At 45.4% G+C, this 12,206-nt stretch overlaps 1 protein-coding gene across 3 annotated transcripts; it reads right to left on the reverse strand.

The window, feature by feature from the left end:
* Positions 1-3,682: 3,682 nt before the first annotated feature.
* ppm1kb (protein phosphatase, Mg2+/Mn2+ dependent 1Kb) lies at positions 3,683-11,838 on the reverse strand. 3 transcript variants are annotated; one of them, XM_048999861.1, is made up of 8 exons: positions 11,681-11,838; positions 11,114-11,161; positions 10,343-10,890; positions 9,900-10,000; positions 6,548-6,713; positions 6,254-6,398; positions 6,038-6,172; positions 3,683-5,333 (listed from the first exon to the last, which is right to left on the reverse strand). In XM_048999861.1, the coding sequence occupies exons 2-8, from the start codon at positions 11,150-11,152 to the stop codon at positions 5,202-5,204; spliced, it is 1,266 nt and encodes a 421-aa protein (XP_048855818.1). In that variant the 5' UTR covers positions 11,153-11,161; positions 11,681-11,838; the 3' UTR covers positions 3,683-5,201. The 3 variants fall into 3 exon arrangements, with proteins under 3 accessions (XP_048855818.1, XP_048855819.1, XP_048855820.1); XM_048999862.1 differs by lacking the exon at positions 11,114-11,161; XM_048999863.1 differs by lacking the exon at positions 11,681-11,838 and having other exon boundaries at positions 11,040-11,137.
* Between the last annotated feature and the right edge of the window lie 368 nt (positions 11,839-12,206).

Raw genomic sequence — 12,206 nt, forward strand, 5'->3', positions numbered from 1 at the left:
CTGGTCCATGTTCAGTGTGGTGACACAATGATACCAAACAACACAGTAGTCTGTTCTTTCCTTTTAAATAGGCTGAATGCCTGATGAAAGTCTTGAAGGCACCTATGATACTATCCATCCATCCATTTTCCAAACCGCTTATCCTATTGGGATCCGGAGCCTATCCCGGAATCAATGGGCACGAGGCAGGGAACAACCCAGGATGGGGGGCCAGCCCATCGCAGGGCACACTCACACACCATTCACTCACACATGCACACCTACGGGCAATTCAGCAACTCCAATTAGCCTCAGCATGTTTTTGGACTGTGGGGGGAAACCGGAGTACCCGGAGGAAACCCCACGACGACATGGGGAGAACATGCAAACTCCGCACACATGTGACCCAGGCGGAGACTCGAACCCGGGTCCCAGAGGTGTGAGGCGACAGTGCTAACCACTGCCGCCCCCCTATGATACTAATTAAGGTTAAATACTTAATTTCCGAAACATGAGTATAATGCAAGGATAGATACTAAAGGCATACATTAGATAATTGATTTTAACGGAATCCCTTTTCAAGAGAAATGAAGCATTGTTCCAATGGGCTGTAAGGGTACCAGGAAATATATCCACGTCTGTACACACACACACACACACACACACACACACACACACGCACACACACATATGGGAAGACATTTAAGGTCACATATTTAGAGTATGTATATAAGCTAGGAGTCTGGACTAATAGAAATAAAAAGAACTGTAACGCAGCATAACTGTCTCGGTCATGACCTCAAAATTACATTCCCGCTGGTTATCACAGTATCTATCAACCTGAGTGTAAAATGTGTGCCTTTTCCCGCATAAAATTCAGTTGGTTCAAACAACATATGGCATGTTTTCCCTATCTTAAAATATAAAACGGTTAAGTTCTGTTATACTGTGTTGCGTGCCTTCAAAAAGCCACATATGCGTTTCTGCTGCGAAACAAGAAATAAATGTAGCAGAATTAAGGGAATCAGGAAATCAGAATACCCCGTGACCAAAAACAGGACCAGAGGTTAGTAGGCGGATGGATGGAAATGTGAATAAGCACGTGGTAATCGCAGGTATAATGGACGGGTTTATTAACCTTTATTATAACAAAGACGCACGGCATTCCATGAATGTAATAGCTAAGATCTTACTTATTGAACGATTGTCAGGTGTGTCTTAGTCTGATTCATTTAAATGATCGGTGACACCTGTTTGACAGCATAAAATGCCGGCATCTCACGACATTTCGTTCTGTTATATATCTTATTACGTTACAATAATAATAATAATAATTATTATTATTATTTTATCAATCTATATAAATCTAGAACCTTCCGTGAAAGGATTATGCAGATATAGTTCAAAAGAAACACGTTTTTTTATTAAATTGGCTGATCGTTTTTCCATCCTCCTTATGCGGGTTAGGAATAAACTGCGTTGAACTCTGGCGTCCTCTCACGCGACGATCTAAATTCCACACGCTTCAAGCGCGAGAGGAGTGGAACCGGTACTGTGTGTGCATGCTTTCGGCTGCGTGTTTGACCGCATGTTTTTTGTCTTTTCTTTTTGGCTTTGCCTTCATGTAAGAACAACGCAGCTGCACCGATGCAGATAAGAACCATACGGGCTTCTTTTGGCCAGACGGTGGGCGGGTACGTGAGTTATGTAAAGTTCTGGAATTGTGGCTCATTTTGGTAAACGGACATTTAAAACCAATTGTGGATGTGTATTAACCTTAAATCTCTTGGCCTTTTGCAAAAAGTCAAGAGCTTTTAATAGATAAAAGATCTGTAGCATGTCTGTAAAGTCTTAGATGCATTACAAACATGAAACAGTTCGTTTCTACTGTAGTCTTCGATTTTCAATTTAAATACGTTTAAGTTGTTAACGATAAATAAGTTTCTGTAATATTAATGAATAGTGTGACATTTGCATAACATTTGATATGAATATAGGCTACTTAAGCTTGTGTTTAACAGAAGGGAAATATGTTATAAAGTATAGTCACTACAGCACATCACTTATCTGCTTTGTCAAATGTGACATGCACTTTAACAGGCTGGTATATCTCACCATTTAACGTGAAGACTGTAGCTTCAGATATTCACATCGTCCTCAATTTACTTGTAAGCGTTGATTGTATCATAGGTAGTGTGACACGCACAATTAAAAATAAATGTTCTTGTTAATTAACCAGCATTGTGGAAAATGGTTCAAGATTACTAGTGCAGTTTGGATTTAGGCATAATAATAATAATAATACTACTAATAATAATAAAATAATAATAATAATAAAATAATAATAATAATAAAATAATAATAATAATAAAATAATAATAATAATTGATACTTTATTGATCCTTGTGGGGAAATTCTCTTTGTACCTTCCCCAACTTGCTCTTTGTAGAGTCAGTGGTTCTCAAACTCGGTCCTCGGGACCCACTGCCCTGCTTGTTTTCCTGCTATCCCTGCCCTACACTCTGCTGATTACCTGGATCAGGTGTGTTCAGTCAGTCAGAAGATGAAAGACAGCTGGGACTTGCGTGTGGGGCAGGGATAGCAGGAAAATGAGCAGGGCAGTGGGGCCCCGAGGACCGACTTTGAGGACCACTGGTGTAGAGTAAGCCATCTGTGAAGAGCAGCCACCTGTTCTGGTGCCCAGAAAGCTGGGGGGTGGTTAAGGGTCTTGGGCAAGGACCTGCAGACGTGCAGAAGCGGGGTTTAAACCAGCAACCCTCCACTCACACGCACTCGGGCTTAGCCCACTGAGCTACACGCTGCCCCCAGTTGCCCAGGGAAACTCTTTTGGTTTCTCTGAGTATTGAATACATCCACAGGCGTGTCCATTAATCTGCAGATAATGAATCTAATCGACGGTGCCAGATTGCTTAAAACAGCATGTAGTAAAAGACTATTGGTCAGATTATGCAGAACTGTGAAGTCATGTTCTGGGAGATACGCTGATCACAAAGGTAACCAGCTTGGCAATGTGTATGAGTGCAGGTTTCTGACACATGTCTGAATCTCGCAGCTGTTTTGGAATATGGAAGCAGGAGGTCAGCATACGAGTATTGGGCAGGTTTGGGTGTAAGTGAGAGCAGTAATCGTCCTTCTTTCCTTTAAGTCCTTTAATTACCTAACACGCATAAATTTGCACATACTTAGTCGTAGAAATGTTTATCTGTACATTTCTCTACATTTTATAATAATTCTAAAGACATCTAAAACTATAAAATAACATATGGAATTATGCACTGACCAAAATAATATACATATATTTTTTTTTTTTTTGGGGGGAGGGCAGATCTGCCATCTGAAGGACTCAGAAGGATGCAGGGTCAAATCCCCGGGTTGGCAGAGTGACTCTTCCATCCGTCCCTTAACCCCAAATGCTCCCGAGACTCACTGACCTGACTGTGTCCTCTGCCCCACATATGCTGAGCACTCATTGGCTGCTTTTCCTTCCTCCTCTCTACTGCATTTAAGTCAGGTGGCCAGGTCTCGAGATGCGATACTATCACTCTCCTTTGCTATTGCATCTCCAGCATCTATATCAACAGTAGGCTAAGGGGCAGTCATTTGTTTTAGGTTACAAAACACTCTGCTCTTCACTGCTGAAAAGTATCAGGTCATGATTTAAGAGGTCACGAAAAAATAAAAGTCCCTTTAAAGACTTTATTAAAAGTCATCTGTCAAGTGCAAAATACATAACACACCTGATCCGACACACAGGGTCCAAGACACAAAATTCCCATAATTCAAGGATATGGTAATGTAACAGTCCCACGAGGCTCGGGAGGCATAAACACTGTGTGGAGTCAGAACTCATTGGTGGACTAACCTCTTTGCTAAAGCCCACACTCAGACTCAAAGCTAAAACGAGATTGCGTGTCACATGATGGGATGAGTATCGACTGGCATCTTAAAATGAAATGATTACGCAAGATGAGGCGAAAGACACAGGTTTCACTCACGCAAGGCTGCCGATTTCTCATGCACATTCCACGATTAAAACGACGAGCGTTTTACAGCCGCACAACTAGAGGCATTTAATAATCTGAACTGGCAGTCATGCACACGAACGGAACCGTACCACAGCTACACCAGTCAAAACTGCTACAAAATCAGCAGATTTCTGTTGACAGTGCTGGATTCACAGTAGATTAACTGACAAAAATCACAAGCGTAATGACAAGCAGCTTATTCCATGACACCATATATAATATACATACGTAATACCAAAACGCGTATGTGTAAAATGATGTCGTTTCCATTTCGTGTACGACTTACGACTAACGTTAATGTAATTAATCCCAATCAGGAAAAAAAAAAAATCAAGCTTGTACACGTCTCTTCAGCACATCAAACTTCCTTCTCTTTGTAGAAAAGCAGCATCGGAATGCAGTGAAACATTTCATTAAAAGAACAGACGCTTAAAGGCTTGTGATTTAGCCACAGGGGGGGGGGGGGGGGGGGGGGGGTTGGTGATCTATGGGCTCACGTGGGGTGCGCGTCCTTTCAGACAAGCGAGCCGCGCGTCGGAGGCTGCGGGTCACGTGCAGCCCAGCGACGGCCCACGAGGAGAGCTAGACCAAACACCTGGAAGGGTCTGAATCGGCAGAATCGGAAAAGCAGCTTCCTCTTGTATAGCAGTATTCCTGCTAGGTCTAATTGATCAAGGACTGTCCCTAAAAGGACAGCTAATGAGATACAATCCATCCATCCATTTTTCTGTAACCTATTCAGGGTTGCGGGGCGTCGGGAGCCTATCCCGAAGGCAGGGAACAACCCAGGATGAGGGGCCCAGCCATGGCAGGGCACAATGAGATACAACAACATAAAATACATCCACCAACACATACGGAGTAACTAATTGCAAGTGACAGATGCCTGGTACACGGTTTCCGTACTTGCATATGCACTACAGTAACTATATATAGCTAACATGTGACATAACTCCCAGGATGAAGATTGCAAATGGGACTGACAGTTAAAGCATTGCTTATTTGCGCTTGTGTTACTGCTCATCTTATATAGGTAGGTCCATATTCCTGTTACATAGGGCAAAAGTGATCTCCTGCATTGTTCCACAGCTATTTTTCTGGTCTTCACTGAATGCTCACTGGAAGTGCTTCCCCTGAAGTCCTGTAGGGGGAGGCAGAGGGCCACCAATGCGCACCTCACGCCCACCGGCCGCTGGACACGAAACTGCGACTGAAGGAGAACTGAACGCTGGAGTTTTTGTGCTTCCCCCAGGCCCCGAAAGGAACCACTATGATGGTGCTGTTGTCCTCGGCGCCATACTGAAGGGCCTGCGGGACAGAAATGGGAACATGGAGCTCAGTTTTTGTGTTTTTAAATCGATATAGCAGGAGTTCTAATAGTCCGGACCGCAAATTAATCCGGACCCAGCCAATAATGCACCTTATGATTCAATATGTTTCACGTAAAAAGGGTTAACGTGGTTTGAAGTATCTCTAAAGTAATGCTTATATATGTATACACACTTATGTTCTGATTGGACGTTGATAAAGACCTTCGTCGACCAATAGGAAGCACGCGAAGGCTTTTTTTTGTAACAGGATTATAAGCAGGGATGCAAATACGCGTTATGTGCATTCGAGCTGTTATGAGGAGAAATCACCGAGCATTTTAAGATTTGTGGTTAACTTGTACTTTTGCGCTATAAGGGCTAAAACGTTGCAGAGGTTTCTTGTCATAACAGCGCAAAAGCACATAAAATACGATATGTGCGGCTACAAGTAATTGCCGCGTATATCGCTTTATACGGCTAACCCGTACTTGCGTACCGCTTTTATCTGCATTCCTGATTATAAGACCTTTAAAATGTTCTTTTATTCATGTGCCAAACCGAGAGAGCTTAATGATTAAATAAAAGAACCTCCATAGTTTCACAAAGCCTGAGAGAATCCTGGCTAATAGGACCCCGAGATGGCGACGTCACAGAAGAGGCGTGAGAACCGGGCCGGCAGCCAGACGAGGCGTCGCGTCACACCTGCTCCGTGATGATCTGGGCGGCCTCCTTGGGGTCGTGACACTGGCTGATGACGTCGCAGATCTCCTGGCTGTTCATGATGAAGTTTACCCCGTCTGTGGTGAGCGCCAGGAAGGAATCGTGGGCGTGGTGCAGCTGCAGACAGCAAGAACAGGACCCGGTCACCCCACCGGACGGCTCTCAGGAGACGGCACGCAGGCGGCGGGATGCACTCACGGTCAGCCGCTTGGTCTCCGGCTCGGCGATCACGCCCATCTTCTTCAGGTCAAAGTCTCCGATGCTCCGCGTCATGGCCAGCCTGCCGTTTACGTGCGGCTGTCCCAGACTGTTCCACGTTATGTAGCCCCCGCTCTTTTTTATCCTGGGGGAGAAAACAGGGTCAAAGACGGCAGCCATGTAGCCTCCAATAGAATCACCTCGGGTCACATGGTCTATTTGGTCTATAACAAAGGTTAGGTTAAGCGTCTCGGTACAGAAATAGTCCCCCTCCCTGTGTTGCCCCCCCCTCACCTCTCCTTCTCGTCCCTTCGCTCGGGGGTGTGGTCCACCGTCAGCTTCAGGGCCTTGCCTTTGCGGCACAGCAGGGCCCGGCTGTCCCCGACGCTGGCCACCACCAGCTCAAAGCTGTCCCTCAATAGGGCCACAGTGGCCGTGGATCCGGAGCTCTGCAGCGACGCTGAAACAGCCACCAGAGGGCGTCAGGCGGGCGGCCGCGGCACACTGCCTCTCTGCTCAGTACCGCCACGCCCCTCCCCACTCCATACAAACCCCTCCCCCCTATATTTAACCCTTTATAGCATGTCAAGAGGATGGGAAGGGCTGAGGGGTGTAAGCATAAACAGGAAAGGATATGAGGAGCAGGCAGGTGGGGGGGGGGCACAAGACGGACATTAAAAAGGTTTATTTTGCAGCAGGGTTTCCAGATTTTATTAAATATGGTTAATATCTATAAAAACTAAAAGTGAAACTCAGAGCAGCCAAACATATCCGTAACACTAGCACTGGCTGGCGGACTCTCAGAGACCGCAGAATGTACTGTGGAGAACCGAGCCCACCGTCATGTGACGGGGGCCCGGCGCCATCAGAAGGTCTCCATCACCGCTACACTAACGGGGTGGAGAACGTTCTCCACGGCGGCGCCTGTGGGGCTCGGCTCGCTCGGCCTCCCGCGTCATTAAATGCCAGCAGTGGATTTAACACTAACGAATCAATATTTCATAACCCTGCTGTAAAACGGCGGCATAGCAAATGGGACTGAGCAAGAATAAAAATGTGAGGAAACACAAAGGGGAGATCAAAGCCCGTGGGCAGGAGCAAACTGCTCTATTGTCCTGCTGGAAACGACGGTCGCAGTCACTGGCCGCTCGCCTTTCCAAGCCACACAAAAGAGTTACTCATTTTCGCAATTTCTTAAGCTCCTGGTGGGATTCTGCCCACCACGCAATACCGTTTCCAAGTTAAGAGTGTAAACACATCAAAGTTTAGATGGATGCACAATTCATATTTTCATACAGCGACAGGCTCAATATAGCAGTCTGCCCTTTCAGATAAATAAAAGAGGATGACAGAGGTAAGTGAATAGTAATTACTGTTAGGAACGTATAGCAAAAGGTAGTCTGACAAAACGTGTAGAAGCTTAATTTCTCTGCCGTTGTCATGGAAACTGCCTTTTCACAGCTCGTCGGCTCTACTCACTGAAAGTATGCAGTGCGAATGCAGTTTGAGACGGATTCTCGACTGATATTAAAAACAAGAAAATGGTACAATAACAGGAAGATGACCGGGCAACCCGATAAGTGCCATTTGGGCGCCTTGAGAAGACTGCTTGTTCACATGTGAGATTTAAGCACACAAATCCCAGGTTCGGGATTTAAGGAAAAACGGAAACCTTGAGGCAGTTGCCATGACATCGTTAGTTAGTTGTGGCTTCTGACTACGTGTAAAGTTAACAGGTTAAATTACCAATTATTTCTACATCTATCCAGAGAGAGATCACAGATGCACAACCAAAATCGCAGTCTCCTGACAGACTGTGGCACAAAGCCAGTGGAACATAACGTTTAATCAAATCATACGCACTCACTGAGAAAGTACTACAACGCTTGGCGACCCAACTACAGGGTGAGAAGAGAAAGGATGTGGAACCTTCCAGGAGTCCAGGAAAGAACCCGCTGGACATCTGGGACAAAATCTAGCCCCTCGCCTTCCTTTGACGCCCACCCTTACGGTGCCCGAGCCCCTCCAGTTCTGGAGGCCGACAGCCGGGACAGCAGCTGTTTTGAACAACATGCACACACACAAGCAGATGGGAGAGTCTCGCGTGCGGCTCTGCTCACACATTGCATCAGAACCGTGATGTCAGTTACACAACAAAACGTGACGAGAGTCATATCCCTCAGATACTGGAGGAGCGGCCAAGGGAGGACTCACCCCCAGTCATCAGAACGGAGGAACTGCCCTTAGCGTGCGGCCGAGCTGCAAAGGGACAGCTAGCAGCCATAAAAGCTAAACCGGATCAGTCAGTGCTGGGCTGGGGGGTCATGGAGATTAAACTCTGAGGCAGAATCAATTTCAAGGGAGTGCAACTCTACACAGCAGGGGTTCTCAAACGTTTTGGTCAAGGGTCCACGTTAGATTTCAGTTCACAGTCAGAGGTCTGGAACAATGTCCAGTAACAAAACAGCATTTCATGAACTTTAATGATGTAACAATAACTTTCAATACAGACATAAATATATGACAAATACGGGAATTTAATGTAAAGAACGTTCACTGATTGTTTCGTCTCTGTCACGATGGTGGTGGTGGTGGGGGGGGTTGTACCCTACAAGAATTTCCAAAGGCAGACATTTCTCAGCAGTGCATCGCCTCAGTTGGCAGCCCCCGTGCTTATTGGTCGATGAAGGTCTTTATTAACGTCCAATCAGAACAGGAGTGTGTATACATACATAAACATTACTTTAAAAGGTACTGATTGGACGTACCAGTTAAATGGTTTAAAACCACGTTACCCCTTTTTATATCAACCACATTGATTCAGAAAGTGCATTATTGGCTGGGTTTGGATTAACTTTTGGTCTGGACTTTGAGAACCCCTGCTATATAGATTAAAAATACAGCAAGATTGCAAAAGTTATATCTAAAGTCCCTTCTAAAACTAAATATAGAGATCAGCCCAATCCATTTAAGCTCTGTTCTTTTCTTACTTCGGAAGAGATCATTGTTAATCGTAACACCACCCCGCACTCGACCCGGCCCAACCTACAAGAATTCCCAAAGGCAAAAATTTTTCAGTGGTGCATCACCTCAGTTGGCAGCTCCCGTGCTTCCTATTGGTCGACGAAGGTCTTTGTTAATATCCAATCAGAACATGAGTGTGTATACACATATAAACATTTACATTCAGCCAGTCATGGAGAATCATGTGTGAAGGGCAAGCCTAATCAACTGTGATTTAAAAAAATGAAAGCGAGATTTTGGTAAATTTTTTCTCTATTTCTTACAGAACACTACAATCACATATTGTTCACTGTACCCCCTAATACAGTTTACAATTTACAGTGATTCCTCAGGCAGAAACTTGCGTCACTGTATGTTATTTCATATATTTCATATACAATGAATATACACGGAAACTTAAGGTTGCCCTCTTTAGCTGAGGGAGCTGGATAGCTAGGTGAAGAACTAGGGATAATTATCCTGTGATTTAGACATCATTCACAATTCAGCGTTAATATCAGCCAACTGCAAATTCACTGCCGTTACAAGCGACTTCTCATAATCAGAGTGATTAATACACTGCCACACACTAATAAATCACAGACATGTCATGTTATTAAAGGTCTGATTTTAAAATACTTACGGCAATCATCGAAGTGCAAATGTCTGGCGAGGGCCTTGTTGACTTCCACGAAAGCTCTGGACAGAACCATCTCGAGGTTTTCCTCCTTAGCAACCAGATCTCTAAACAGCGATACATAAAATATAAAAACACAGGACGCGACCAACAGCCAGTCAACTGACACTATTAGGCCAATAATTCGTTTTAAAAAGTATTAATTTTCTAACTGATTCCAGCTCGTAAACTACGCAGTAATAGTATTTCTAATGCTTAATATCGTATTATCCACAATACACTCATAAAAACACATGATTGCATCTGCAAAGAACAGGCATACAAGCCCATAATGTTGTAGCCTCACACAGATATTGTCGAACTGCTTGAAGTTCACAGAAAAGGGATTTTTTTTTTCTTTCAAATTCCTCCCCCAGGACATAAACCTCCACCCCTCAGCGGGCACCTACTTGACGTGCATCTCCATGTATTTGTGGCAGAAATCCGCCGCCTCTGCCCCACCGTGGCCGTCGAAGACGGCGAAGTACAGGATGCTGCCGGTCAGCTGGGAGACCTGCCAGCGGTCCTCGTTCTCCTTGCGCAGGCCGATCAAGGAGGCGGCGCCCACATTGGAGAGGCTCACCTTGGGAATAGGCTTCCCATACCGGATGCTGGGAGGAAGTAGGATGGGCTCGTCGATGCGGTCGTCCCAGATGCCGAAGGCATCCCAAGTGGTAGGCCGGCCGCTCCCGTCTGGGTCAAACCGCGAGTTGCTGGTCAGTACAGGAGTTGGTCCGTGGAAGGAGCGTCGTGTTTCCTGCAGGGCTGTGGCAGTGCGGACGGCCTGTAGCCTCATTCGGGACCCCACGGACCGAACCAGGCCCACGAAAGCTACTGCAGACATCACAGCACCCGTGTGAAGCAGAGGGTGCGGTGGAAGGGGGGGGTTTCTGGATTGCGACTCCAAATACAGGTTCTCCAAAATGGTGTCAATGGATAGCAAGGAGGAAGCAGAAACCTGTAAGGGGATAGACAGAGTTGAGGAGTAGGATAGGTCATTCTCGCTGGAATACCCCAAATTTGACCCACTGTGTTAATGGTTCAAGTCCGCGTTAAAACCTCCGGAGTCGCTAATCCGTGCATAATGGGATCCCGACGTTAACACACCGGAAATGAACATGGCACACTTTGTCCATGAGCCCTTTCGGGTCGAGGATCAGGAATGCGCGCGGACGGCTCACCAGCTCGGTCACGCGCTTCAGTCCTCCCAGCACTGGCATAACGCTGCGCTAGGGGATGGCAATAACAGAAATACCCATGACAGCCTCGCCTAGGGCCAGCACTCCCTGAGAGGGGTGCAGCTCCACGGAACACCACAATGCAGCACCAAGACGCGTCTTTTACAACCGGCCGATAATACGATGGTCAGTAAATCTAATGTAAAACAGTGCCTTTTATGCAACTGGTTGCTTACATTTGAGAATCCGTTTCGGCGATTTTCCAATATTTACACACATATTTACAGAACGTCTCTACCGGTTTGCATGACGCAATAATCAGATTGTGGAATTTAGCATTACACAATAGGAGGCGATCACGGTCCGTGTAAATACGTAACGTTACCCTTGCATATATGATATATTCGTATTTCTGCCGCTTTCATTCAGTATCGATGCTAAACTGGAAGCTCCGTCTGCTGTCCTGCGTCGTTTAAATCGTTCTAGTAAAGCGGCGAAGAAGCTCTTCATGGGCTCGGTAGCTGGAAATTTCGTTACCTAAAAAGAACAGATGTTTTGTTTCAGCCTTACCTTAAACTTTGTACGACAATCACAGCGGAAAATTCTAGTCCTCTTCGTGCAGTTTATAAAAAGGTCAAGGTTAGTCCCTTGAATTACTTAAACCCACAGCCCATCCTACAACAAGAGAAAACATCTCGCTGAATCGCATTGCACAGACGTGCAGCTCCGCCAATCATATCATACTGAACACTGCGAGAACCAATCAGGTACAGGCAAACGTTTCGCCGGCGTTATTTTATGATAGGCTACCGAATAGTGATTGTCGCGAGAGTTCCACCAATTGCCTCTAGAGTGCAGATGAACTTCAGTGACAGTCCCTTTCGCCAAGCTATCGGGTCACTAAATCGATAATTTACATATGTCCATCTTCTGTATTCTTATTGTACTGCACACTTTTAATACACTGATAATACGGTACGTTTATGCATTTCATGCTATACAACTGTCAGTTGCATATAAGAATAAAGGATAAAGGATATTATTGTCATTCCAAAACATAAACATTTAATGTTGTACATGTAAACACTTCATGTTG

Source organism: Brienomyrus brachyistius, unplaced genomic scaffold (assembly GCF_023856365.1).
Source record: "Brienomyrus brachyistius isolate T26 unplaced genomic scaffold, BBRACH_0.4 scaffold47, whole genome shotgun sequence".
NCBI classification, from domain to species: domain Eukaryota; kingdom Metazoa; phylum Chordata; class Actinopteri; order Osteoglossiformes; family Mormyridae; genus Brienomyrus; species Brienomyrus brachyistius.